Raw genomic sequence first — 27,331 nt, forward strand, 5'->3', positions numbered from 1 at the left:
TCAAAGTACTTTTAAGCCGCAATCAACGGTCAAAAACGCCACAGGTCTGGGAATGTCACCGGACGAATGTGGTTGGCAGAGGGAGATGGTGAGGAGGCAGTGCAGCGGGCTTGCAGGCCAATGGGGACCACCGGAAGACACTTCCAGCGGGCCGGACCGGGGTCCGACACCAGATTGGCGCAAGTGTGGTGGGAAGCAGGGGCACGTCCTTAACCAAAGGTTGTCCAGCGTATAACCCAACTAAGGTATCAGCAGCCTACTGGAATCATCCAGGTAGTCAACGTTTCTCGTGTAGAAGTTGCCTAGCTGTTTGGCATTTGGCGTGGTGCGCTTGTTCTGGTGAGCGAAGATAAGTGAGATTTGTAGCTTCCACATGAGAAAGTCCTCCAGCTTGCCAAGAATTACATTACCAACTGATACGTGTACAATACCTCTCTGAGCCACGTTCAGAATTGGTCAACTCGACGGTCTCCTTCAGTCGCTTCCCATCTGAGTTTGAAGACTCAAACGTTGTGGTTGGTGCCTGGCAGGCACGACACGTCGCGCGACGTGGGCGCGTGGCCGTTTGCACAGAATCTGCCTCCACCCGCAACCTTTCTGAACCAACACTTTAGCTTACCCTCTTTACCCTCCGCCTTCCCAACCTGTCCAAATACTGTCAAACGGTACCCTCGACTTTATCTTCAACACAGGCCAATTTTCATCCCCAGTACTCTCCATACAGATAGTAGCCTTCACCAACCACACGAATCTGCCCCCATATCGACCAACCAAATCCCCTCACAATGGCCAAAAAGAAGAACGTATCTAGGAAGAAGCAGAGAAAGAGGACGAAGGCCAGAAAGATCCACCAAGAGACCACTGAGCAGTTGGGTAATCAGGGCGGCAAACAGGACAAGCCCAAGAAACAAGTGGCCACCGACGAGAATGGCAGAAAGATGACGGTCATCATGGGAGGAGAAGCGGTATAGTTGGCCCTCGCAGCACACATCTCAGGTCAGGAACCTTGGAAAGCTGACTGTTATCGCCGCAGGAGATGAAAAAGATCTGGGACCGCATGCAGGTGACTTTTGCCATTCAATCTCAGTTCAGTACGATCTCCGAAAGGCTCGAGGGCGTCCGCTCAGCCATCGAAACCAAGTCGACCACGAGCTATCAGGAATAAGAAACCTTTAAGAAGGTGGAAGATGAAGCTGAACAACTACTCGGTCGCATGAGAGATGCCGTTAACGCCAACAATAGGCAGGCTGCTCAGCAAGGGGTGCAGATTTCAGACCTAGTTCGAGCACCTCCATAACAGCCCACAAGTATTTTTACTAACAAAACCTAGATTTCTTTTAAGTTGTCACTTATGCAAGACTTACATCTCAAAGAGGGTGTGACGGGATTCGAGTTGGACCTGCTCAAAGTGATGATGAGTCTGAATTGGTGCGTCAGCGGTCTGCATCAAGCTACTCAGCCGGTGGACCCTGACGGCCTTGACTGTGTTCCTTTGGACAATGACAGAATGCGTCTGAGAGGTGGTTGAGGAGCTTCAAAGGCGGTGGCCATTCTGATGTGGAACATTGCGTCGAGGCTTATCTGTGGTGTTTGCAGCAGGGAGATATTTGAAGGGATATGAGGAAACAGGCACAAAGGCTGCTTTGTGAAATCACACGTACAAGGCCATGTGGCCAACCATTCTGCTGACTTGATGCTGTTTTTTCTGAATGGAATATCAAAAGGGCAGTTCAACTGACGCTGGGGCATCAACAAAGTGATCGCGGTGGGTGGGGCGAAAAGAGGGCATTATTGGCTCTGGGCTCGAGAAAATACAATTTCGAGACTCACTGAATTTTCTGGACCAAGTACGTATCGAATCAGGTGACGGGATCACACAATGAGAGATATCCAGGCAAATACCCAGCTAGAGAGATGGACATGGTAGGTGGGCAGGAGCAGGTGAAGTTGAATTTCGGCCGGGAAGGAACGACCAGTGCCCACATGGTTCGGCGGCTGTGGAGCTGCCACATCCGAGACTGCTAGGTAGTCCGGGCTGTCCCCGCCTCCTGAACTCCCTTCTTAAACGTGATATGAGGTTCCACTGCAGGTTCTAATTGCACCAAGTTACGAGGCGTTGCGAGGTATGAGGTCGAACAAGATTTGCGGTGGTAGGACTGATTGGTGTTACTGGCTCAATAAGGAACAATAGAATACATTCCTCGGTTGTGGTGCTATCGATAATGATGCTCACTCATCAATCATCATTCCTAATCCGACTGCAAAACCAAATGTGTACTTCGTCTGAGGTGCCTAGAGTCAACCAGTATGCAAGACCTGAAAGCCGCATCAGCGAGGAACAACAAGGCAATGGCCATTCCCTTAATCACTATCTTCCTGGTTCATAAACTCAGCGCCGGTCACCTCGGTCTTAAGCAACGCGCGAGTCTCTTGTAGCTCGTTGTGAAAGTCGTGGTCCAGCTGCCGCACGAGCTCGAACATGTGGATAATGCTAAACATAGGAAGGGATTGAGCGCCACAGCAGTGGCAATGTGCGCCCACAGTATTCCTCAATGTGAAATGACCGACGATATCCGTGATCACCTCCACACTTTTCTAGCTCAACTATGTGTTACTCGCGATGATCGCTTCATGTGGATGACGCCACTCTTTGTAGCTTTCAACAATTGATTAATTCCAGCCAAATGATCGCAGCAAGTTGAAAACATCAAACTTGGTGGGTTTTGTTAGTTCAGGCCATGTTTGCTCCAAGGATATTTTCTCTTAGACTGCGCACTTCCTCTCGGCTTCAAGGATAGGTACCCTATGTCGGCTAGATGTGGCGGTTTCATCGTGTGGATAGATGACTTTGTGATCATTAGTCAAGGTCTAATACACCTGTGAGACACTTCAATGTCAAAGCAGCGTCTGCACGTACGCGGTATTCCTGGCGCGCCTTGATGATACTTTCTCGGGTGGCACTCGTAAGTCAAACCCAGCTGACTGTAAGATTTTCGGTCGAGGTTGCACGAACTGATGGAAGGTGTGCGAGCCAATGAAGACTACTTACGGCTATTCCATGCCCAGAGGTTTCGACGCCACTATGGTAGAGACGTGGAACGTTAGCTTTGGAGATGGATGGCCGATTAGGTTTTTGGAAGTTGAAGGACAACGACAAGACTGTAGACTCTCTAGTTGAGAACGGTCAAAACCTTTTCTAGAAAAGGCTGGATAGAAGGGCTCTGAAGATGTTGTCTCAGGGGATTTGAGCGCAAGGGGAATACTGTGCCAAAAGGTTGACAAGTCGACGAGCAGATAGAAAACAACATCGAGCTCAAAGGCCAGCACTCGAGATATAGCATTTTGAGCACTTCATGGGAAAGCATATTCCCTTGGGCTAGTAGCTACTACTTTGATGGCGGACAGAAAGCCGGAAAGTCGGGTGGAGAAATCTGAACATAGTCTTGAGCATCAACGAGGAGCGGTGCTAAGCCTGTACACCACCTTGCCAGGATATGGTGGAAGCTTCTTATTCGCCTCTCTCAGATCAGTATATGTGGTAAACGATGCTCAAAGGTCTATGATCCATGGAGAATTTCCCAAAGACAGGTCTTGGCATTACTTGGTTTCACGAAGCAAAATCAAGCGGCGGCGCTGACTTTTGTGGGTTGTTTGCTTCTCGCCCTATTCGTTGACGCTATCTTCGTTGGTTATCAGGTGGGTCGTCGGCTATCTTCCAACCTGGTGTTTTGTTTTCTTGGTGACTCCTGCGTATCTAAGATATTTGACCGCCGGATGATAGTTGGTAACAACGATAAAGGCACCTTTGAAATTTTGGTAAAGCGTAAGGAGCAAGCCTCATGATCGTGACCCAGGCGCAACTGTGGTCAGAGAGGGAAGCTGGACGACAGATCGGTACTTGCGAGGAACGCCGCCGCAGGAGCAGCCATGGCGTAGCTAAAACTCGCGAGGAACGAACGACTGGTAATCAAGCGAGGCAACTCAGATGTGAAAATGCCGGGTCCGGGACTATGGTCCGGGGACCTAAACTTGCGTTACAGTAAGGTGCCGGCGTACCTAAGGACAGGGATTGTAGACTTGTCACTCAGATGTCAGCACTCAAAGAAGTTTTCGATTTCGATTTCGGGGAATGTTTTGGAAGTACGTTTGTTGCATGATACGAGTCGAACTAGCCTTGGATCCCGGGATGGGGCATTGTGTCAATTACCACAGGTACGTACCGAGGTGAATCATGACTTCAACTCTTCACTTGAAAAGTACATGTACCCCAAGGTAGAGAGAATAGTGACCTCTAGTACCCATAAGAATCCTCCCTGATTTTAGTTCGGGTGACCAATCGCTCCGCGCGCTATACCCTGATGCGCTGCCTCTCTAACTGCCCACGCAACTCCTTAACCTCGCTAACTAGACTTTCAATCGCCTTTTTCTAGTCCTTATTAAGCTTGTAAGACATCAGGTATATGTCGACTAAGGTAGCGCACATACCTATTTAAATTAATTAAATAAATAAGTTAAATAAATAGTTAAATATAGGAATTTTTAGAAGTTAAATAATTAAATATCGTAAAGCCCTATATTTAACGTATTTAATTAAATATAAAATTATTTAAAAAAAAAGAAAATCCGGGGCCGGGTTAATTAAAAATTAATATTCTTAACTATACCCTTAAAAATTTATAATTAAGAATATAAATATTTATAATAAAATTCGAACTTACGACTCCTTATTTATAATTATAAGTTCGGTATTATACTACTTAACTAAATAAATTACTAATAATTATTATAAAAAAAAAGCCTAAATAGTATAGAGCGCTAGATTTAGTATCTTACTATATTTGAAAATCTAAAAAACCTATAGTACCCCCTTTTTTTAATATTTATAAAACTAATAAAGTTACGTATTACTATTTTTAACCTTTTATAACTACTATAATTATTATTAAAATTAATTAAATTATATATTAATTAATTTATTATATTATAATTAATTAATTAGTAATAAATTATACGATTTTTAGTACGTAATAACTATTTTAAATTATTTTATAACTATAAACCTTAATTAACGCTAATTTTATATTATTAACTAACTTTAATAATTATAATAACCTCTTTACTTTTTTAAAAATAATTTAAAAAAAAAGAAGACTTTTATTAATAATAATTTAATATTATAAAAAGGTATAAGGCTAAAGAAGTTATAAATTTTTTAAAAAGGGTCTTTGCTTAAAAAATTTATAATAAAAATAGTTAAAACGAAGTTTTTTAGTTTTATTATTATTATAATAAAATAAATATTATTATTTATTTTAAAATAATAATTATGAGCTTAGCGACGACTTACTTAAAATTAAAATACTAAGTAATAAATTTAAGCTTTAGCGAGTTATTATATTTATTAAAATCCTTAGAGTATAACTCTATATTAAAAAAACGGAAATTTATTTTTAATATTATTATAAAAGGCTAAGTAATGAGAATTAAGGAATTAATAATTAAGTATATTATTAATAATAATAGCCTATTTATAACTTTTTAAAATCTTTATTTCTAAGCCTTCTTTTATTAGTTAAATTATAATATTACTAACGAACTCTTATTATTATATAAAAATATAAAAAAAGAGCTAAGTAAGATTTTTATTAAAAAAAAATATATAATTAGGGTAAAAATCCGGAGGTTAATAATAAAAGTCTACTTATTATTTAATTTATAAACCTTACTAACGTAGAATACTATTATTACCGTTTTTATTTACTTTTTAAACTATACTAAGTAATAAATATAATAGCTTATTATTTTATAATAATAATATAATATTTATAATAGGGCTAATATTATTTAGATTATAAAATTAGTAATAAATAACTAAGAATTAAGTAACTAAATCGGAGTAGTTATTTATAATAATACTTTAAATAATAATACTTACTTAAGTTACTTATATCTTATATTATTTTATACCTATACTTAGGAAAATATTTTTAATTAGAAAATTAGGTATTATAATTATATTCTTAACCTCGTTAGTAGGGCCTTTTTATTTAGTAATAATAAAAAAGTATTTAAATAAGAATTAAATATATTAATTAATACTAAGTAATTTTAAAAAGATCTTAATTTTTAGTATATAAAGGGCCCTATTAATAAGCTTCGGAACGTTATTAAATTTATTTACTTATTATTTTAATAATATAAGGCCTTCTTTCCCCCTGATAAAGCAATCCGCCGGGGCCGTACTATATATTACGTATTAGGGAAAACTAGGTATATTACGCTCTATACCTAAGTACTAATCAAAATAGCTCCCGACTTTTTGTTATAGTCCTCTAAGTTCTAACTATTTAGAGAGCGAGCTATACTTACTCTAACGCATATAAGACCTCTTAGTACTAGCCCGCGTGGGCGGCTAGATCCCGTATTATATACTCCTTTTTATTAAGGGTTAGGGGGCCCCTTATATATTCCCTTACGTTTATAATATAACCCGTATTAAAGGAATTTCTAGCTCTATAAAGCATAATTTCTAAGCTAGCGTTAATATACTAGATCTTAATATCCGTATTAGCCCGGCTATTTACGACGTTTATACTATTACTTAGCTAAATTCTATATTATTAAAAAGTACTATGCTACTCTTTAGGCGTACTTACGTTAGCTACGATAGCTAGGGCGTCGAGGGGGCCTAATTTATCGAGCCCTAGAGGGGGGGACCTATCGAGGGGCATTTTTAGTAAAGTAATAGTTTATATATTAATAGGTTCGTTTAATAAGTTTATTTAGTAAATTTATTTAGTTTAAATAGAGCTTTAGGTAATATTAGAAGTAATAAGGATAGAAAGAATTTTTATAAGCTCTAAGTAGCTAGATATTAGCCCTTTTAGCCCTTTTTTTAAAAACCTCTACGTTGCTATTAAAGTTTAGAACCTCTGTGGTTAAGGGCTACTTCTGACCTTTATAGCCGACCTCTACTATCGACCTTTTTAGCTAGCGCCGCTATATAAGTATATTACTTAGCCTATTATTAATAAGTAATAGGGTAGCTTACTTATCCCGAATTATATAGCGGTTTTCGTATTAAAATTATTATATTACGTTAAGCGCGTACTTAGGGTATATTATGCATATTATATAATTAAAAAGTATACTATATTATATAATTTCTTTTAAAAATATAATCCCGTTAAAGTCGATCTTTTACGCTTATAAAGCCAGAAAAAAACTACTACATAAGGCCTTCTTTAAAGTTAATAATAAAATTAACAAGAATAATATATTTACTCTCTTCGAGGAATTGTCGCAAAAGCTTATACTAACGCTTAATAATAATATAAAATAAAATTCAATATACTTTATAATATAGCGCTTTTTATAAAAAAAAAAGTAGATTTATACTTTTTTAATAACTAGTCGAGCTTATAAAAATTTAAAATAATAAATCCTTATTAAGGACGTTTTTAATAATAATAATTAATAATTACTAACTAAGCTAAAAATAGTACTTAAGCTACTTTATTTTTAAATAATAAAATACTAAGGCTAGGATAAAAAAGATAATTATAGCTATTTATAAAAAATAATAATAAGTTTTAAGTATTTTATTAATTATTTTAAAAAATAAAAGAAGTTATATAATAAACTTTTTAAAAAAAAATAGATTTTACGGCTTTTTAAATTATAATATTATAATTATAATTAATATAAATAATATTACTTCGTTAGTAATTAGCTCGTTATTAATTTATATTTTAACCTCTTTTTTAACCTCTAATTTTAAATAATATCCCTTATTATATTTAATTTAAATATATATTTAGGAAGCGGGTAGAGCTACTTTTTAATAATAATTTTAACTTATAAAAATATTTTTAATTATTAGTTATTAATACTTAGTAAGTCCTTAATAAGTAATATATTAAGTTAAATAACTCTCTACTCTATATTATAATAATAATTTTTTATTCTAAATAAAGATTAAAATAATTAAAAAAAAAATATGCCCGAGTAGAGTTACTAATTATTTAATATAAAAAAAAGATTTTATAATTATTAATAAAAATAATATATAAACGAGATAATAAGTCTTTTTTTTCTTTATTATTTAAATCCTTCTCTTTTATTATAATAGTTATAAACTACTTTTATTACCCTTACGATTTTAAAAAGTATTATAAAAAACTTATAATACTAATAATAATTAATATTTTAAATAATAAAAATAGTAATTAACTACGCATTTAAGCTTAATTAATATTATTTATAAATTATTTCTTAGCTAGTCCTTAACCTAATTTAATAATAAATTAATTATTAGTTAACTTATTTAACGTTAAGTAAGCTTATACTTAATATTTTTACGATCTTTATAATAATAATAAACTACGAGAGGATATTTAGCTTTATAAAATTAACTTTAATTTTATAATAATTATTAATAATAAAATCCTCTATATTAAAAAAGGTCTAATATTTTAAGAACTAGCTTTATAATAGTATTATAAAAATAAAAAATTAATTTTTTAATTAAAAAAGCTAATTAAAGTAAAGTTTATAAGTTAGTATTATAAGAACTTTTATAATAGCTTTATTTAATTCTTAATTAAGAAATTAATTAAATTAATTAATTATTTATTAAATAAGTTAAATAATTAAATATAGCGCGGGAAATTAGCTAAATAATTAAATATAAACTTTATATTTGATTTGTTTATTTGGGTATAAGCGCTGGACCAAGGTCTTAAAGACAAACGAAGAGGTATCGGCAGCTGCTATACAATGGATACCCTTAAATACCTTCTCCTTTTGCTCCTCCGTGCTGAGATCGTCGGCGACCTGCTCGGCTTTCTCGGGGGTCACGGTCTTCTGCGCCTCCTCCAAGATACTCAAGTCGGCACCGGCGGAGGCGAGTCTCCCAGTCTTTCCAGGATTCCTCAGGTCAGCAGAGTAAAGGTAGAATCGGATGTAAGTAGTAACTCACTCTCTCCCCCACAGTGAGATTCTACTTGATTTCCATGATGGGAAGTTGATCGGTCATCTGAAGACTGGAATTCGTTAGTACTTAGCAACTTGAGATGGAGGCTGAACATGAGTGGCACCATGGAAGAATTCAGTGACTTACTGGCGAGGGTCGTGGAAAAAGACTTTGCAAGTTGCTTCAATCGCAGACGGACGACTCTGAAAGCTGTGCCGAAGCTGTAATATGAATAGATCTTGAGGCAAAGGCGGACTTGATGGACTTTCTGAGTGTTGATGAGTCGATGACCAGAAAAAGAAAAGGTCCAGATCACTGGTAGTAGAGGCCTATTTGTAGCTATTGGATAGCACCCTTACCGTCTTCAAATTTCTAAAGCCAGTCGAGAAAGCCCTTGGGACGGATTGAGGCCATCGCACAGCTCGAGCCAACAAAGAGCTAAGTCAACGAAAACAGCCTGCAGTACAGATTGTTGACGTTATAGGAAGAAGCTTTCCCTTTGTCTTGTTCCATGATCTCATTTTTCTGAACATCGAGTGAAGGGGTTGCCCGCTCCCTCTCGAAAATTTTACTCCCTTGCCTTGCTTTGTCGAGTCCAAAAAGAGGTGTCAATAGAAATAACAAAAGTCTGCCAGGTAGGTGAGGGAGGCAAGTGGTTTGTTCGATGCATCAAAGAGCTCTAAGAATATCTGAGGCTGGTGGGAGACATGTTGGCAATTGAAAAGCATTGGATCCCTCTCCTGGTCGTTTGCGCACTGCACCTCCACCTTTCGTATTCGTCATAGTCAAATTCTTTTGCAACTGACATCAAACGCACGGGATGGCCTCGTTTTGTACAAAATCAAAACACAAAATGTCTCTATAAATATCTATATCTATATCTATAAATTCTCATGACCGCTTCAAGTACCCATTTTTATCCCTGCTTTACTCATTATAACATAAAAGGCTGCTTGTACCAGCACAAGTCGACAAACACTTTTACACTTCCCAGTATTGATTCGCTTTAATCAACATACTTGGGAATGGTGGCCATCACGCCATCCTTGGCGATGAGCTCCATGGCCTTGGTGACCTCATCAATGAAGCGCTGGTCGCCGCGCAAGTCGTCACCGAAGAGAATCTTGACGCTGAGCAGCTGGCGCGGGTCGTTGCCGCCGGCCTTTGCCAAGGCCTGGAGCTCCTCGCGCATCGGGTCGTCGACAGTGAAGGTCTTGCCCTCGTCGTCGACACCGTTGATGTAGCGGAACCAGGCGCCGGCGACGAAGCACAGGCGGCGGAAGGGGCCCGTGGTCCAGATCTGCTCGGCAATGGAGGGCATGATGAACTGTGGGATCTTGCCCGAGGCGCCGAGGGCGACGCGGGGGATCTGATCCATGATGGTGGGGTTGGAGAAGCGCTCCATGAGGGTGTTGCAGTACTCGTCAATGTCGACGCCGGGGATCTCGGGAAGCAGGGGCTTGACTTCCTCCTGCATCATCTGCCAGACGAACTTGCGGTAGATGGGGTGCTCCATGACCTCGTGGACGTACTTGAAGCCGGCGAGCTGGCCGGGGTAGGCCATGGCGGAGTGCGAGGCGTTGAGGAGGCGGAGCTTGTGCTTCTCGAACTGCTCGACCTCGTGGACGCCCTCGACGATCTGGACGCCGACCTTCTCAAAGGGCGGGCGGCCGTCGCAGAACTTGTCCTCGACGACCCACTGCATAAAGGGCTCGGTGACGACGGGCCAGCCGTCCTCGATGCCAAAGACCTCTGCGAGCGACTTGATGTCGTTCTGGGAGGTACTGGGGGTGATGCGGTCGACCATGGCGTTAGGGAAGCCGCCCTTCTCGGCGATCCACGCGGCGATCTCTGGGTTCTTGAGGCGGGCGAAGGACTCGAGCATGGAGCGGGTGATAGAGCCGTTCTTCTGCATGTTGTCGCAGGAGAGGACGGTGAAGGGCTTCTGGCCGTTGGCGTGACGCCTAGCCAGCGCGGCGTAGAGGAAGCCAAAGATGCTGATGGGCTGGTCCTCGTTGGCCAGGTCGTGCTGGATGTCGGGGTGCTCCGATTGCAGCTGGTGCGTGTTCTCGTTGTAGTAGTAGCCGCTCTCAGTGATGGTCAGGGACACAATCTTGGTGTCTGGGTGGGCCATCTTGGCGATAACGGCCTCGCGGTCGTCGGGCGCGAAGAGGAACGAGTTGATGCTGCCAATGACGCTGGCGTTGCTGCCCTTTGCGGAGCGCTCGATGAGTGTGTAGAGGTGGTCCTGGGCGCTCAGGACGTCGCGCATGGCGGCGTCGTTGGGCCGGAGGCCGACGCCGCAAATGGCCCAGTCGCGCTCATCGTGCTTCTGGAGGAGGCGGTCGATGTAGACAGCCAAGTGAGCTCTGTGGAAGCCGCCGACTCCGACGTGGACGATGCCCTCCTTGACGACGGTGCGGTCGTACGTGGGGACCTTTACGGTCTGCTTGCCTTCCTGAGAGGAGATTGAGGACAGGTTGTTGCTGGTGAGCTTGAGGCTCTCCGTGCTGTGAGGCATCTTAGGATTAAAAGTAGATAATGGGTACGCGCGAATAATTCAGGATGTGATTGATGAGATGGCGAGAGCGAATTATGAGGCAAAGGGGTGAGTGAGCTTGAGGTTGAAAGTTGAAGTGATCAAAAACACACCGCTGCCTCCTGAGTCCTGACCGCAAGTTTTTAATGAGAGAGTGACAGACAGTCTGATTTTTGATAAACTGGGCCCGGTGACGTTTTTGGACTGGTCCGGCCTGATAAACTGGGATTAGAGGTGGAGCTACCAAAGCACACCTTGCCACTATCACTGACCTCAACATTTTGGCACTTTAGCAACCTGGAGAAACGAGACATCTGTGGCTAAATGCTTGGAAGTCTCTGGAGACCAATCAAAAGGCACGGGGGAGACGGAATCAAGTCTAAGCATTCCAGCCTCAGCCTGGGTAAAAGCTGTATTCACACCGGAAAGCGACTTCAAGAGACAACCATCAACGCCTAACGGAAGGAAATCCGCCCTCTCTCAAAGACTCACCTACCTAAATTTAGCACGCAACCTCTAATTCCCCAAAACCCTTGTTATATCCGAGCTATTGGCAACTGAGCCCTGCAATTCAGGGTCTCTTCTCGTATTGTCACCGACGCAACAGAGCTCGTGGCTGGAATTCCAATTTTAACTTGCCTCATGTGACCGTTTATTGAGAGACATTGGCAGTTCTAGAGCTTCTCCAACTCATCTTGGGGCAATTGCCTTTCTCCGCCTGCACGCCAGGGTAACGATGTTGGGGAAGCTTGTGGAGAAAACCCCCTTATTCATCGGGCCCCGGCTGGGCACCACTGGGCCGAAAAGCTGGAGCACGCCCCTGAGAAAAAACAAAAAATATACGGATCCCAAGGTGGCGGTGCTTTATGATCCCGACACCGGTGCCGCGAGTCATGGGTGGTTTGCGGATGGACTGAACTTGCTACGAACACCTACGTGTTGCGTCCAGCTGATGAGCTTTCCTCAAAACCTCATATACCCATTCTAAACATCCCTTATCCAGTATTGTCAATTAGAATTGCCCGTGTTATAGTCGTCAGGCCTTGAATCCTTCTCTCCCCTCATTTGAACCTCTATCTCTGATGGCTGGCGCGGTCTGAAAAGGTCAAACATAAAGTGTTGCAGCCGAGTTGAGAACTATGCTTTCTCAACATCCGACATGGCACGTGAGCTATTCTGATAGAGTCCTGCAAGGCCTTACGTCTCGGATTATGCTCTGCCCACACATGGTCGGAATGAGTGAGATGTGGTCTGTGGGTAGCTCTTGTGTAACATTTGCCCTAAGCTACCTCTGGCACTAATGATCATGATGAGAAGTCCTCCATGGGAAGACTACCTTCCAAATAGCGATAACTCACAAAGCCAGGTGGCTTTCCAATTCCGAACATGCCTTCCGATAACCCCTATAGACCATCTAGACCTCCTCTTAGGAGATCATTCAGAATCTCACAGCAAAGAACAAGTAGAACAACAAAGCCAATGCAGTTGCCCAACACAGCGTCGCGATGATAAGATGGGGGCGATAGGAGAGGGTCTCCAGGAGGTATAGGTGGTAGCGGTTGATGTAAGTCGAGGCAGCAATGAAGCCCACTTCCCTGGCTACGAACTCGATGATCTCGATGCGCAGCTCGCGAGGGCTAAGGACAGTGTTGTTAATGTCGCTCAACTCGGACTGTGTAAGCAAAGGTGTCGACTGCACATGGTGTCGACCCTCCAACATCTCTCGAACACCATGTAGCTCCTGATTAATTCGACCCAACTAGTCTTCCTCGTCAGTGAGGAACTCCTCGGCAGTGATATACTCCTCGTCACTGACCTCTTCAGTGAGTTGTCGCGTTAGATCCCTGAGGGCCCTGACGGTATCGGACCACTCGACCAGACGGCTGAAAGCCAGCTCCAGTGCCAATGAGGCGTTTATGTCGCTAAGAAGGGTATCTTCATGCCACACGCCAAGGGGCTGGAACGGAGTGAAAAGGCCACCACCATAAGTCAGTAGGCGCAACGGAAAGATCTCGCCGATGGTCTCAATGGCATTTCGGCGCTCTTGAATGGCGTTGGCAGGGTTCTCCGCAATTCTGGCTCTCATTCTGGTGATGATGCGAGCGCTCTTGATTACGATGGGGTTTCGCTCAGAACCCGCAGGGGCAATCGCTTCGAGAACACGGGGATCGGGGACGACATCGGCGAGACTATCCTCAGAGATGTCGGAAGCAGCCTCATCGATGTCAGAATCATCGAAGACAGCGTTGCTAAGGCCAGTCTCAGAATCTTCCGAATTAGACTCTGCAAGGATAGGAGAGTCCAGGACGGGGTCAACGGGATGAGAAATCGAAGCATTGTCGGCCATGTAGTTCGAGTTATTGAGAGGAAGAGGAGGCAGGTTTCTCAGCTGCTCGGGAGTGGCGTAAAGGGTCGTAGCCCACTGCACCGAAGACTCGCTTGCAGAGCCATCATCAGAGTCATCATCGTCATGATCAGGGAGATCGGCTTCATAGAGACGCCGTTCTTGCATCTGTGAGACCGAGGTGAGTAGGAATGATCTTTTTTTATTTTTCCTTTGAGCCAGCCTCACACTGTACCTCTGAGATACAGCGAGGAGGGAAAGGATGAGGATTGGGAAGGGCATACCTGACGGGCTCTGCGTCTGCGTCTCGCGGCGTTGCGGCTGCTGCGGAATGGCAACTGAGGACCGTCGCTGTCAGAGGCAGACTCCGAGGCCGAGTCCGAAGCAGAATCCAAAGAAGAGTTCGAAGTAGAGTCAGACATGGCTTTGATTTGTCTTGACTGTGATTTTGGGCGATTGTCTGTGATGCCAAAGTGGCCAAGAGTGAGAGAATGATGGAATATCGCCCTCTGTTTGTGGCGTGGGAGTAAGGAGAGTGTGTTGAATGAAGTGAGTACCTTATGTTGAGGGAGAAAGGCGAGAGAAAGCTGAAAAGTGAGATTTGGGAAAATATTCTTCGCCCCAGGTGCAGGTGCGAAAGGGGTGCGCCTGCCTCAGTATCGTTTTGTTTATTTTCGACCACACAGTCAATCTAGTTGTGTCCGCAATGGAATTCTCACCAGCATCTCCAGTTCTTACTCAATTAATGTGAATATAGCCAGTGCTTTTTTGATCAAGAGTTCCTTGCCTAATCCAGATAAAGAGGTTCATCTTCTCACACCATACTTCGCATTTCACGTTCATTGATGAATGAGCACACTGCTGCAGTTTCTATAAGGATGACTGGTGAAGGATATATAGATCAAGAGCTGCCAAGTCTTGCCTACGATTCCTGATCCCGGAGTCCACCTCGTCCCCTCTCAGGCTGTTCACCCAGACTTTGTCATTCTCCTCATCCAAATTCCGCTCTCCTGACAAGTGACATTGAGGTTAGATTCAATGGAATCCTTTGGAGTAAAGACTAACCGCCCGCAGCGGAGCACTCCGCCTGTTCTTGGGTTTGTATCTTTCTGTCTTTGGCCCACTCCGACTCTGTCGCCTCCTCCATTTTTTGCACCACAGTCCACACTTCCTGGCAATCTCTGATCCCGCGTTCAATGCGACCCTGTATTTTCTTCATGCACTCGATCTCAAGGACGGAGAAGAATCCGCCATCGGTTGTCTCGCTGACATTTGCCTTCTTCTCACCCTTGTCGGGCTTGGGGGAACTCTCGACCTTATTGTTGTTCTGCGCGTTTGACGACTCTGGGGAACTCTTGGGCTGCGTCTTCTTAGCTTGCTCATGGGTTTCCGCCGCACTGTCTTTCTTGTTGGTCTTAGCCATCTTATTCTTGTTCTTGGTTATTGCTTGCTGTTTGATATTGGCTCCTGGGTGGTTCTTCACGGTCTTGGAATTGTTGTCAATGTTCTCCTTTGCCTTGACTTTCTTGCCTTTAGAGACTGTCGATTTTTTGGTGATTGCTCCAGCGTTACTCTCAATAGTCCCGGAGCCTCTGCTACTCTTATACTTTGCCGTGGTCTTCGTGTTCAAGGAGGCTGCTCGCTGGTCGGTGTTGAGCTGTGGATTACTCTCAGCAATCCCAATGGCGTTGCCGGCCTTCTGCTTCTTCGCCTTCTTCCTTTTGCTCTTGGGTACCGCCAGATGATTGGTGTTGGCCACAGTATTGCTCTCGGCGGGGCCAAAAGCTTTGCTCATGTTGTCCTTTGTTTCGTTCTTCTGGTCATTCTTCTCTAGACCCTTGGGAGCCATGGAACCACCATTCTCATCGTCCTCGTTGTCCTCCTTGATGTCGGCCAACTTTCTAGTCTTTGTCTTTGTCTTCTTCCCATTCTTCACGTGCTGGCCGTTCTTTGTGTTTCTGATGGGCCCAGCATCATTCTCAGCACGCAGCTCGGTCACCATGAGTAAATTTTCGACCAGCTTTTGGTGTTGAAGGAGCCCAACCGTCAGGTAAACAATCGACTTACTCAGCCTAGGTGGAACTCTCATCACAACGTCGAGGAGGTCGGTAGGATCTTCGTCGCACTCAGACGTGAGTTCTTTGAGCATCTTGATATTCTCCAGCAAGACTGGGTCATCGTGCTATCAAAACCATTGAGATCAGTCAGTGGTTTGATATTAAGGCGGCAATGACAAATAATAAACAGACTGCTAAGGATACTCACCTCTAGAGCGCAGTAGCTCATGTCGGGAGGTGTGTAAGGGCCCCAAGACCTCGCGAGCCTGGCAATCGATGGATTTTGGTTGCCAGGAGCGTTGAGACTCGACTCCTTATTCGATGGATCCTTGAGAGGTGCGGGATTCTGTTGATCGCTCATGCTGGGCAGCTTGAAAATGACTGAGTAACGTGATCTTCCGATATCGCTCTCAAAATCCAAGACCACTAAGTATGTGTATGCTTTGGTGATGCGATTGGGATAATCAAATAGCATTCGGGGTGGCGATAGAATAAAGGGTCAAGAGATTGAGTTGGTGTGGGGAAAAAGATGAGGCGGGGTCCAAAGGCTGTGAAGACGCGAGGAATTGTGGTGTGTTCTAAAGCAGAACAACAAACAACTGGGTGAACTTTCAAAATGGTATGAGATCGCAATAGACGGCAAGAGCGAACGGGCTACCGAGAATGGGATGATTGGGAAAACAATGCCATATAATTTCAAGGTGATGCTTTTGTTGAATGAAACATATACGACTATTTGAGCTTGAACATATGAATTTTATTGCAACTCGTCCATCCTAACATATGTTCGGGCAATGAACCTTTCTAGATGACACCAGTCTCACTGTCACTCTTCATCCAATTCAGGATAGTGACGGTAAATGCCCTGCGAATATTTTTGTCTACGATCGCTAGCGAGGTATTCTTTGATCTTGGGCCGCTCCTTGACAGCCTCGTAGAGCGCAAAGAGACCCTTGTAGTCGCCAGTAGCCTCGATTCGCTTCAGAGCATTGGGGAACGCGAACTTGAGACCATCGATACACTGATCGAATTAGCATCCTTAGAACCACAGCGCTTCGGAAGCGATATCTTACCTGGAAGAGCACCAAGTCAGCGTATGTCAAAGAGCCTCCGTAAAGCCATGGACCTTCGCCGCTGGCCTTGCTCTTGAGCACCCGCTCAAAGTACCCAAAGAACTTGGGCAACCGATTGGCGATGTAGTCCTTCGCCTTGAGTTTACTCTCCTCCTTCTGGTCCTCGTAGTACAGACCCGTCGCGATGGGGTGGTGCGTGTCGTGAGCCTCGTTGCTGAGTCCGTCCAGCGCAGTCAGTGCAAGACCGTTGACAATGTAGATGCCGTCGTCACCCTCTGAGATCTTGGGTGCGAGGCCGAGGCGTGGTCCGAGGTAGAGCAGGATGTTAGGCGTCTGGCTGATGAGGAGGTCTCCATGCTTCAGGATGGGAGGCGCCAAGGGAGGCGGGTTGTGTTCGTCGCCCAGGTTCTTGTCGTCGATCTGAGCCAGAACGCTCTTGACGCCGTCTTCGATCTGTGCGGTATCGGTGTATTCGGCGCCGGCCTCCTCGAGGAGGAGACGAACGTGTTCGCCGCGGCCGGGGAGGCCTGGCCAGTAGATGAGTTCGTAGGAGACGTCCTTGGAGGACTTTTGACGCTTTGCGCTTGGAGTTTCGGCCATTGCTTCGGTGTATGGGGTGTCAATGAGATGGAATGAGCTCAGGGGCAGTCAATTGAGGCTTTGAGGAGGGCACAAGCGTATGATATGGATGTGGCGGTGAAGAGGTGTGTGCTAGTTGAGGCTTACATAGGAAGTCTGAACCACGGGCGGCTCAGCATGAAGTCATAGGGCGCGGTCGAACCATTCCGCCACAAGGGGGCCGCAGCGGGGTAGTGGGATCCTTGCAGCCGATGGCGGGGCACGGCGCCCTTGAGCCCCGCTCCGTATCGCCCGCGGGTTGCTGCAGCTCAGCTGTGTCTTTGTCATCTATGGAATTAGCTGAGACCTCCCCTACTAGAGGAGATAACGTGCGGGCTTTAGTTTCCAATGGCTAGGCTGTGTAGGATCATGTACTTCCAGTCAATTGATTTCATTTTGATAAGGAAAGTACCTCGATATGTGCACATCCATCTTTAGCGGTCCGTACCCCAGTTCCACAACGCGGCATGACATGGGAAAGTTTACTTCCGCATCCGAATTCCCCGCCGGACTAAATGCCTTGGCTTCCGAGAAGAACACTACAGTACAGGAGTGTCAGCTCAGCTCGATTGAAGCTCTGAAGTCTCCATACGGTCAGTCATCGTCCCACGTAAGCAGGCTGAGATATGCAGCCTGCCGGATCTTTTCTGCTTCCGCAAGGGGTCCCGAAGCCAACTGGTTCAGCTTCTGCCCCGCTTCTGCCCTTCCAAGTCCTGTCCAACCGACTTGGTTCCACACTGGTTCGCGAAAACGAGGCTCACGGTACAATTTGACGTATCCAAAGAACTCATGATGTCCCTCATGTTCTTCTCTATGCCAACAGTCCAATGTACAATTAGCCATCGAGCTTAATCAAGCATCGATGACCGCTGGGAACCATCAGGAAATGCAACGCTGGCTCCATATCCTTGTCGCACATGCCTTCGAGATTGGACACAACTGCTTTCGGGAAAGCCTTGAAAAACCTGGCAGTGATGAGCCGGAGCTCTATACGAGCCAAATGCCTTCCCAAGCAAGCTGTTTCTCGCTGTCAGCAAAACGTTTTCTCAACGGCGAGAGCTGCCGTGGTTCGGAGTAGTGCTTACTTCGGGCACCACCGCCAAAGGGCATGGTGCAATCCTTCATCTCCTGCGTGGTATTCTCCCACCTCTCGGGATAGAATCTATAGGGGTCAGGGAAGGCATGTTCGTCCCGGTGAAGACTGTACGCCTGCGTTGTAACAGTGAATCCTTCGGGAATAAACTGTCCCGCAAGCTCCGCGCCGCCAGGGGGTACAATCCTTGGAAGCCCACACGGCAGAGCGGTGTAAAGTCGTAGTGTCTCATTGACAATCCAGTTCACATACGTCAGCTCCTTCAACTGATCGTATGTGTAGTTGTCCGGAAGAGCACCCAGCTCTTTCATGAGCTTGGCTTTGATCTCGGGAATCTTGCACACCGCCCAGACGAGGTAGATCATCGAGTTGGCGGTCGTGTCGCTGCCACCCACGATGAAGACCTGCGCGTTGTCGCGGATCTCGATCGGGTTCCAGGTCTCTTCTTCGCCGGCGTTGTAGAGCTTGGAGAAGACTGTCGGGTGGGGATCTGATCCAGTCTCTTCGACGCGCTTAGCGTGGCGGTCTAGGGCACCCTGAGCGTAGTCAAAAGTACGGTATTGGATTGCGGTGGCTTCCTTGAAGACTGGAATCGGAAGGTAGAGAGAGATTTGGGCGATTGTGGGGAACATAGACCGTAATCCGCCGACGAAACCGAGACTGACGAAGTCGTTGACAGATCGATTCTTCTACTCAAAACCATGGGTTTTAGTGCAAGCCCCAAATGTCTCGTCGGAACTTTGAAGAGGATGCCACCTACCTTGCCGCTTTCCAAATTGCCGAAGGACTCTCCAAAGGCTAGATCACCGATAACATCAAACGAGAGGAACATGAACCACTTCGCAATGTCGGCTGCACCTCGAACCTTGTTTTCGTCACGGATGCGCTCAATGGCCAAGCGGACCTTACTGTCGATGCGAGGGAGGAACGTCTTCAAGCCAGTCTCTGACATGGGATTTGACAACAAACGCTTGTACTTGCGGTGGATCTCTGGGCGTATCTCGTTGAACACGCTAGAGGAATCCGTTATGAGAAGTGAGTAGAATGGCGACTTGAAGAATCCAGTCTTCACGCTGTGAATCCGCTGGCATGTTGGTGGATCAGAAATATCGACCTCGTGTGGACTGTATCGCACCACCGGCCCGTACTTGGCGTGTAGATCGTGGATCCAATCGGGATGGTGTGCTGTGATGACCTTGAATGTCGACGGCAGTGTTGTGAACCTAGTATACCATGGCCCAGGGATATTCGACAACGGGTTTGTGAGCCCGGCATAGACGTACTAGCAAGCCATTTGTCAGTGGTATGTACTTTTAGATACATCAGTGAGAAGCCCGGTGAGTTGAAAACGTACCGCAGCCAGTGCAATGCATACGAGCGCACCACCGAGATAAACAGGATTCGTCTTCAAAATGTCCATCTTACTAACAGTGACATAAGTTCTTTAACACCACTAACTGCTCATCAACTCAGCGTGAACACAAGACACGTCGACTTTATACGACCAGGCAGCAGGAGTCTGCTGACTCTGCCAACGATCGTCGGAATCCCCCAACTTGACCGACCAGCGATATTGGTCAGCTGTAGCTGATCGTATACGGCCTTTGAAACCAGACTGACGCGTGATGCGTGTTCTACGGTTGCTTTGGGAATATGTTCTAGCCACTCAGGTTGGCGTACAAGAGGAAGCTGGGGCCACGGGGGAACAGCTGGAGTCGTCCGGTCTACAAGGTTTGGAGCTCAGACATGGAGTCCGTCGGCACCCGTCCAGGATGCGATGGGCTTTTATGATCAAGAGCATCATCGCGACGATGGCTCAAAAAGATAGGCACTGCAATGTTTGGGACGAATAAAGCCGCTGGCTCCGCCCTATGTCAAGGCAGGAATGGACAAAGCCAAAGTCCGTCACATCTAGTCTCGGACGAGGTTTGAGCAGCGTAGGATTCCAATTCCGTCAGTGTCGCGACAGTCCAGAGCAAGCCGCAAAGCCGCGGAAAGTCCTTAGTCGATCTGTGTTTATTTAGCTCCGATCGTTCCATCTTCTATTTTCAAGTTACTTTTGACAAAAGCCTGGATTGCGTCACTGCTGGACTGGGAAGGTAAGAAGGTAGGGCATAGATCTTGATAAGACGCCTGGCGCCCGATACTTTTAGACTCAAAGATCCCCAAAGTATCCCACCTTACCCCTAAGCTCAGACTTTGTCAGAAAGAATGACAGGGCAGAAAATTCGGGCAAGACTCCCGAACAGAGTCATTACCCAAAAAGGCTCTTACGAACACAGGCGAGGCCGAGTCCTCTCAAACGCCAAATTTTCTAGACTTTCTGATTATTTGGTACACAAACTCGAAGCTCAAACAAAACAGCTGTCACCGTCTCTAAGGTATCTGTGCCAAGACTTGAAGGCAAGTTTAGCAAGACAGAGCAGCGTACACGTCAAGTCATCCCGAGAGCTTCAGATACAAGACTATCGCTCATAGAATCTATACCATAACATGCAATCAAGTCTTAAGCCAGGTGCATAGCCGCACCATTCTCTTCTTCTTTCCCTCCCTCCCCTTTTTCGTGATCTTGTCTTACCACCGGGCGAGCTGCAAGATCTTCAGCCTTTGAATACGCAACCTTGTAGACGGTGTACCAAGGCCGGTTGAACAAGTTCTCCATTGACTCTAAAGATCTCCCAGAGGTTTCCGGCATGGCAAGATAAACGTACACGAGTGAGACAGAACAGATGCTCGCAAAGAATATGAACGCGCCATAGCGTTCTGTAGCGGCCAGAAGGGATGGCATAGCTCGCGAGCAGCCAAAGTAGAAGGCCCAGTGAAAGGCCATGAGAACAGATACGCACAGGGATCTGATTCTAATGGGGAAAACTTCTGCGCTGACGAGATATGGGATGGAAAACCATCCTATAGACCATGCGATTGCATGCAAGTAAATGGCCGCGATGGCAGCTTCGCTTGCTCGTCGCGCTGCTGGATCTGCAGAAATGTCTTCTGGGTCACGTCCATTGGTGACCTTGAGGTAAATACCAACGAACAGAAGCGTGGTAATTTGGAGACAGATTCCAGTGAGAAGAGATCGCCTTCTGCCGATGAAATCGATAACGAAGACCGAGAATATTAAGACTGAAACAAACTTGACAATGGCATAGACTCCGGTAGCAAGAAGACGACCCTCTTCACCCTGTATCCCCAGATACCCAAAGATGGACGGACTGTACTGCGTGCTGAAACGGGCCATAGGTCAGAGGGGTGTTGTCGCTGTAGGGGTCGTTGCACTTACATGGCATTGGCTCCGCTCCACTGAGAAAACAAATGCGCTAGAAACATCAATACAAATCGTCGTCTATTTGGCATATCGGTCCACGTCTCTTTAGCAAGATCGCAAACCGAAGCGCCTGACACAATCTCCAATTCGTGTTCCAACTGTGCTTGCATCGCGCGAAACTCATCGTCAACATATGGATGATCGGCTGGCAGACAACGGAAGTCACAGAGGACCTTGAGAGCCTCTGTTGGTTTTCCACAAGAGAGCAGAAAACGGGGAGACTCGGGCGTGAAGAATGTTCCCAGGCCCCAGATAATCGCTGGTGCAACTTGAAGGGCAGTCGGTAATTGCCATTGGATTTGGTTCCCTGCGTAGTGTTTTGTGATGCCGTAATTGAAGAAGAAGCCGAATACAACGCCAAGTTGCTGACAACATGTGTACTGTAGAGTCAAAAGACCGCGGATCGATCGAGGTGCAATCTACAACGCGAGTCAGTCTTTGCGGTCATCGTTCTTCATAGGAGTCCTCATCCTCACCTCGGAGATGTACACTGGAGGCAGCACAGTTGTAGCACCAATACCCATACCAGCGATGATTCTAGAAATATAAAGTCCCGCCATATTTCCAGAAGAGAAAGTCTGCCCGAGAATGCCAGCAACATAAATCAATGTAAAGATCTGCATCGTTCGTTTGCGGCCCAACTTCTCAGTAAGGTTTACGCAAGCCAAGCAACCAAAGACAGCACCAGCCGTTGCGATAGCCACGATCCAGCCTTTGGTATTTGAGTACTCGCTCTCAGACTGGCCATCGATCCCAAATCTGGTTTTGAAGACGGTCATGGTGACTACAGATGCAATATTACCTGCGAAGGATATCCATTAGCAAGTAGTCTTTGAGAATAAAAGTAGTCGAATACTGTGACTTACCCTCGTCAAAACCTTTCGCCACCCCTGAGAAGCTCCATGTCCAGGTGCATAAAACCAAATAGCGGTTGAAGATCTCTCTGGGATTGTCCCGTATGGCTGCAGTTGTGGCCTTGATGAGAGACATTGTAAGAAGCTTGCAGAAATAACATCCTCCGTGGGGATTGATTCCTACACGTAACAGATTGTCATCTTCAAAATGCTGGCAAGGACGGTCCTGACTGAAATAATATTCTCTCTTACCCACGGCATGCTCCGTTAGCTTTCCCCGGACCCCGTAAGCTGCTAAACCCCAGAATTCGGGGAAGGTGTGCGTAGAGCAGTGGGGCACTAACGTAACCGTTCTAAACACCACCCGGACACACACCGAAAGTTAGGTCCGGGCTCAGTCCGACGACACCAGGACCACCGGATGATTTCCGTCCAGGTCGATTGCATGGTCGCATAAACCTCGCGAAGCACCAAAGAGAATAGAGATGATAGAATGCCCGCTTCTTTCAAGGTTAGCATGCTTCCTTGACTTTTTGCACCGTCTTCTTGAGTTTCATTATCGCCAATTGCAGAATAATCGTCTAAGTTACTGCACGCAATGAACTTTTACCCGGTACCTCCGATCATACAAGCTGAACTCTACATTCGAGTTCCAGATGAGCTTCGTTGCCATGGCAAAGAAACTGAGTGGCGAGGTGGCTTTGCGCGCCCATTTCAACACATCTTCCTTGAGGGCCCAATCGTCGATGATCTTGGCAACCTTTACATAGTGGACATTCCCTACGGCCGAATCCTCAGGATTGACCCAAAAAAGACTATAAGTGTTGTTGCAGAATGGGACGGCGAGCCTAATGGGCTTGCGGCAACCGACGATGGTCGACTGGTTATTGCCGACTACAAGCAGGTTCGTAGATCCAAACTGCGGTATTACTCCTGGGATCTCGGCCTCACCGAAACGGTTGTGCTTAGGGAATACTCTCCTTCGATCCTTCTGATCGGAAGATCAAACCGTTGATCACCCGGCGTCACTTAGAGCGATTCAAAGGCCCAAATGACGTGATTGTCGATTCGAAAGGAAGCATCTACTTCACCGACCAAGGTCAAACCGGCATGACAGATCCAACTGGCAAAGTCTACCGGCTTTTACCTGACGGAAAGCTGGAGACACTTGTAGAAAATGGAGTATCCCCAAATGGACTGGTTCTCTCACCTGATGAAAGGTTCTTATTCGTCGCCATGACGAGATCCAACCAGGTCTGGAGGCTTCCTCTTCATCCCGATGGAACAACAACCAAAGCTGGCGTCTTTTTCCAGTCATTTGGAAACGCTGGTCCAGACGGCCTGGCGATCGATGAAGAAGGCAGTCTTTTCATCTGTCATCCAAGCTTGGGGTCCGTATTTGTGGTTGATTCCAATGGGATCCCCAAGGCACGCATCGTGAGTGGAACATTCGGCATCAACTTGACGAACTGCTGCTTTGGTGGTCCAGAAAATAAGACCCTCTTTATCACAGATAGCTTGGAGGGGAATATTCAAAAGCTCGACTGGCATTGTCGAGGCGCACGACCGCAGCCAAGCCTTAAGCGATAGTAGATATGCCAATGACGTTAGATTTTTGCATTCGTTTACAGGTGCTATTAGCAATTTTATTGCAGAAAAGAAAGTCACTCGAGACGGCGGAGTCAGTAAGATTCGGAGGTCCGCGAAAAGCAACTTGCTCGGAGTGATTCCGACCCATTACAGGGAGGGGTCAACCCCTCACTTCGCAATTGTGATCAAAGTAGCCGAGCCAAAGCCGATTTCCCCATCTTCAAACGCACCGTCGGAGCCACTCCGAAAATCGTGTCACAATCAATATCGATCGCTTAACACATGGGTTACACCAGCTGCAATCTGCGCATTATTCTTGAAAGCATTCCATGACTTGACAGCTCGGCTCAAAGAATGAGCTCCGCAGCAGATCGACTACCCCGGCTCCCAGCCTGCCAGTTATGTTATCAAAAGAAAATCAAAGTATGTGCCGCTGTCGACTTCAAGAACGTAAGCGGGGGGCTAATATGTATTTCCCAGTGTGACAGCACTAGGCCAACATGTACTCCGTGTTCAAAAACTGGCAGCGACTGCGTTGTGCTCAATCCTGGTGGTGACAGAATACTTTCACGAGCGTAGGCGTTGATGTAACTCGCTACATTTGAGTGTTAAATACTTGGGGAGCTGACGAATTCGCGTAGAGAAATAGATCGATTAGAACAGCTTGAAAGACAGTTGACTCAAGATGTGGACACCTTGCCCGCCGATGAGGTCCAATCGTGTGACGATGCCAACCAGCCTGCCGCAGAGACTGGTCCAACTGTCATCTCGATCGAGAACTCAACTGTCTCACACGGAGAGGGACTCGGGTGAGTTCGCAATTGACTATGGTGCCTGCACAGTAATATGACTAAGATTCAAATAGATTCATGGCTTCTCTCTTCGCAGATCCAGACTTGAGAAGTAACAACACCGAATTACTACAACTATTGGCGAGAGTTCCTAGCGCCTCTGAACCTATTCTTCAACCTTGTGGTCCTCCTCCAGACGAAGAAGGCAAGGCTCTGTTCGATAAATAGTAAGATTTCATCTTCAAGCACCCATCGAACCATTGTTGTGACAATTTTGCATAGTCTGAGTTGGTCTCACGTGCAAAGTCCTTTTCTTCGCCGAGACGAGGTCAAGAGTCTCTGTGGCCGGGTCTTCTCACACGAATCGGCCGGCCAACCTGCTTCAAATCACGATCTTTTTCGCGCATGTATGATCCTTGCAATCGGTGCAGTGCTTCCATTCCTGAATGGCACCCACGACCAGCACCCCGAAGGATACTATCTCGCTGCCTTGCAACGTATGGGGCCAGACTTTCTTACACGAGGCCTAGCCTCAATCCAAGACCTGCTCTTAATATGCCGCTTTGGTATCTATCATCGGATAGGTATGTCTGGTTCGAATTTTGACGAATGAATTACGAGCGCTCATTGTGAAAAGGCACGTCCATTTGGGATGTCGTTCGGCTGTGTGGTCGTCTGTGCATCGAACAAGGATTGCACCACAACGATAACGACTCCATGAACTTCATGCAAGTTCAAATGAAGCGACGAGTTTTCTGGCAAGTCTACATGATCGACAGATATAGCTCTACGGTCCTGGGAAAACCATTTAGTATCGATGATTGCGATATTGAAGTCGGCTTTCCGGCGGATGCAAATGACGAGGAAATTGTCACTGCTAATCAAATTTCAAGCAATTTCGAGGCTTTTCGATCATCCCACGCCACCCTGGACACGACCGAGATGACCGTCTTCTTCATCTCCGTACGTTTGCGGCAAATCTCTTCCAGAATCCACTCCGATTTTTCTAGACTTGCCTGCAACTACCTCCAACCTTCCAAGAGTCATCTGGCTCCTGGTCATATATTTCAAACTCTCAGCTGCTTGATGCAAGACCTACAGCACTGGAGAGATAATTGCCCGGCATTCCAGCAGCCAAAATGTCTGTATGAGTCGCAGGACTGGTATGATCTCTTGCTAGCTAGGGAGCAACTTTACCTAGTCCGACGAGCCATTGATCTTATGCCCAAACGAGGCGGGAAGACGCCCCATCATATTTCCGTCCTATGCCTCAGAATTGCACTTCGAACAATTTGGGCTTACTCAAGACTGTGCCAACAGCGCCCACTCACCACACATACCCGCAGCTACTTCCACATGATGTTTACCGCTGGTCTTTCGGTGCTGTTTTGTGTTTCTACCGCAACGAAAATAGACAAAGAAGGTCTTTCGGATGCTTCAGCCGGACTGATTCGGTGTGAAGAGACACTAAAGAACATGGCGGAGCAGTTACCAAGTGCCAAACAATATGTTGCCGTCTTTGAAGCTCTTCGACGAAACACCACTCGAAAACTAGACAAAGTTCTCGAGAACTTACAATCTGACGTCCTATCTCAAGGCAAGACACTGGAATACACGAGAGCCGGGTTCCGGCAATCATCAGAAAGATTCTCTGAGCCGCTAGTAGCCTCAGGATCTTCGATTCTTGGTTCGCAGTGCGTCTCAGGACCCAGTGCCCTGAGTACGAACCTTGATGCCAGAGTTCAAGAAACAAACTTTCCAGGAAGCATTCCGAGCAACCTTTCGTTTGTGCCTGCCGTTGAGAGAGCCATGGTGGGCAATCCTATAACATTATCCCACGGTTCGAAAAATACGTGTGGGCCAATACCAGCCACAGCCACTTTCTCCCCGGGAAGCGGTTTCATGGACTGGGCGCTTTTAGGAGACGAGGCACTATGGAATATGGAATCCGCCTTGGGGGAATATGTGTACGGTGATCCAGAGAGGCACATTGGAGCGTTGGATGCGTTTGAGTTTCAATGATACATACGGCTTGCAGTAAATCTCAGCGATGATTTACCAGGTAGGCAG

General features: G+C 45.8%; 7 protein-coding genes across 7 annotated transcripts; 2 read left to right on the forward strand and 5 right to left on the reverse strand.

Moving 5' to 3' along the window:
• Positions 1-785: 785 nt before the first annotated feature.
• Positions 786-1,165, forward strand: CPAR01_15970 (uncharacterized protein; the record flags this gene model as incomplete). The annotated part of the gene is made up of 2 exons (XM_060500215.1): positions 786-965; positions 1,034-1,165. 2 exons carry the CDS (start codon positions 786-788, stop codon positions 1,163-1,165), a joined length of 312 nt encoding a protein of 103 aa, XP_060341032.1.
• An 8,815-nt stretch (positions 1,166-9,980) lies between these two features.
• On the reverse strand, positions 9,981-11,495 carry CPAR01_15971 (mannitol dehydrogenase domain-containing protein; the record flags this gene model as incomplete). Its single annotated transcript, XM_060500216.1, has 1 exon — positions 9,981-11,495. The coding sequence occupies one exon, from the start codon at positions 11,493-11,495 to the stop codon at positions 9,981-9,983; it is 1,515 nt and encodes a 504-aa protein (XP_060341033.1).
• Positions 11,496-12,951: 1,456 nt separating this feature from the next.
• Positions 12,952-16,275, reverse strand: CPAR01_15972 (uncharacterized protein; the record flags this gene model as incomplete). The annotated part of the gene is made up of 5 exons (XM_060500217.1): positions 12,952-13,150; positions 13,274-14,025; positions 14,086-14,195; positions 14,923-16,039; positions 16,123-16,275. 5 exons carry the CDS (start codon positions 16,273-16,275, stop codon positions 12,952-12,954), a joined length of 2,331 nt encoding a protein of 776 aa, XP_060341034.1.
• Positions 16,276-16,740: 465 nt separating this feature from the next.
• Positions 16,741-17,587, reverse strand: CPAR01_15973 (glutathione S-transferase; the record flags this gene model as incomplete). Its single annotated transcript, XM_060500218.1, has 2 exons — positions 16,741-16,935; positions 16,988-17,587. The coding sequence occupies 2 exons, from the start codon at positions 17,585-17,587 to the stop codon at positions 16,741-16,743; spliced, it is 795 nt and encodes a 264-aa protein (XP_060341035.1).
• An 853-nt stretch (positions 17,588-18,440) lies between these two features.
• On the reverse strand, positions 18,441-20,118 carry CPAR01_15974 (cytochrome P450; the record flags this gene model as incomplete). Its single annotated transcript, XM_060500219.1, has 4 exons — positions 18,441-18,622; positions 18,691-19,387; positions 19,459-19,980; positions 20,053-20,118. The coding sequence occupies 4 exons, from the start codon at positions 20,116-20,118 to the stop codon at positions 18,441-18,443; spliced, it is 1,467 nt and encodes a 488-aa protein (XP_060341036.1).
• Positions 20,119-21,204: 1,086 nt separating this feature from the next.
• Positions 21,205-23,016, reverse strand: CPAR01_15975 (uncharacterized protein; the record flags this gene model as incomplete). Its single annotated transcript, XM_060500220.1, has 4 exons — positions 21,205-21,925; positions 21,982-22,445; positions 22,503-22,828; positions 22,893-23,016. 4 exons carry the CDS (start codon positions 23,014-23,016, stop codon positions 21,205-21,207), a joined length of 1,635 nt encoding a protein of 544 aa, XP_060341037.1.
• A 462-nt stretch (positions 23,017-23,478) lies between these two features.
• On the forward strand, positions 23,479-27,283 carry CPAR01_15976 (uncharacterized protein; the record flags this gene model as incomplete). The annotated part of the gene is made up of 6 exons (XM_060500221.1): positions 23,479-23,784; positions 23,850-24,317; positions 25,134-25,279; positions 25,336-25,488; positions 25,544-25,845; positions 25,899-27,283. The coding sequence occupies 6 exons, from the start codon at positions 23,479-23,481 to the stop codon at positions 27,281-27,283; spliced, it is 2,760 nt and encodes a 919-aa protein (XP_060341038.1).
• Between the last annotated feature and the right edge of the window lie 48 nt (positions 27,284-27,331).

This window comes from Colletotrichum paranaense, assembly GCF_030867605.1.
Source record: "Colletotrichum paranaense strain IMI 384185 chromosome Unknown Scaffold_22.1, whole genome shotgun sequence".
Lineage (NCBI taxonomy): Eukaryota > Fungi > Ascomycota > Sordariomycetes > Glomerellales > Glomerellaceae > Colletotrichum > Colletotrichum paranaense.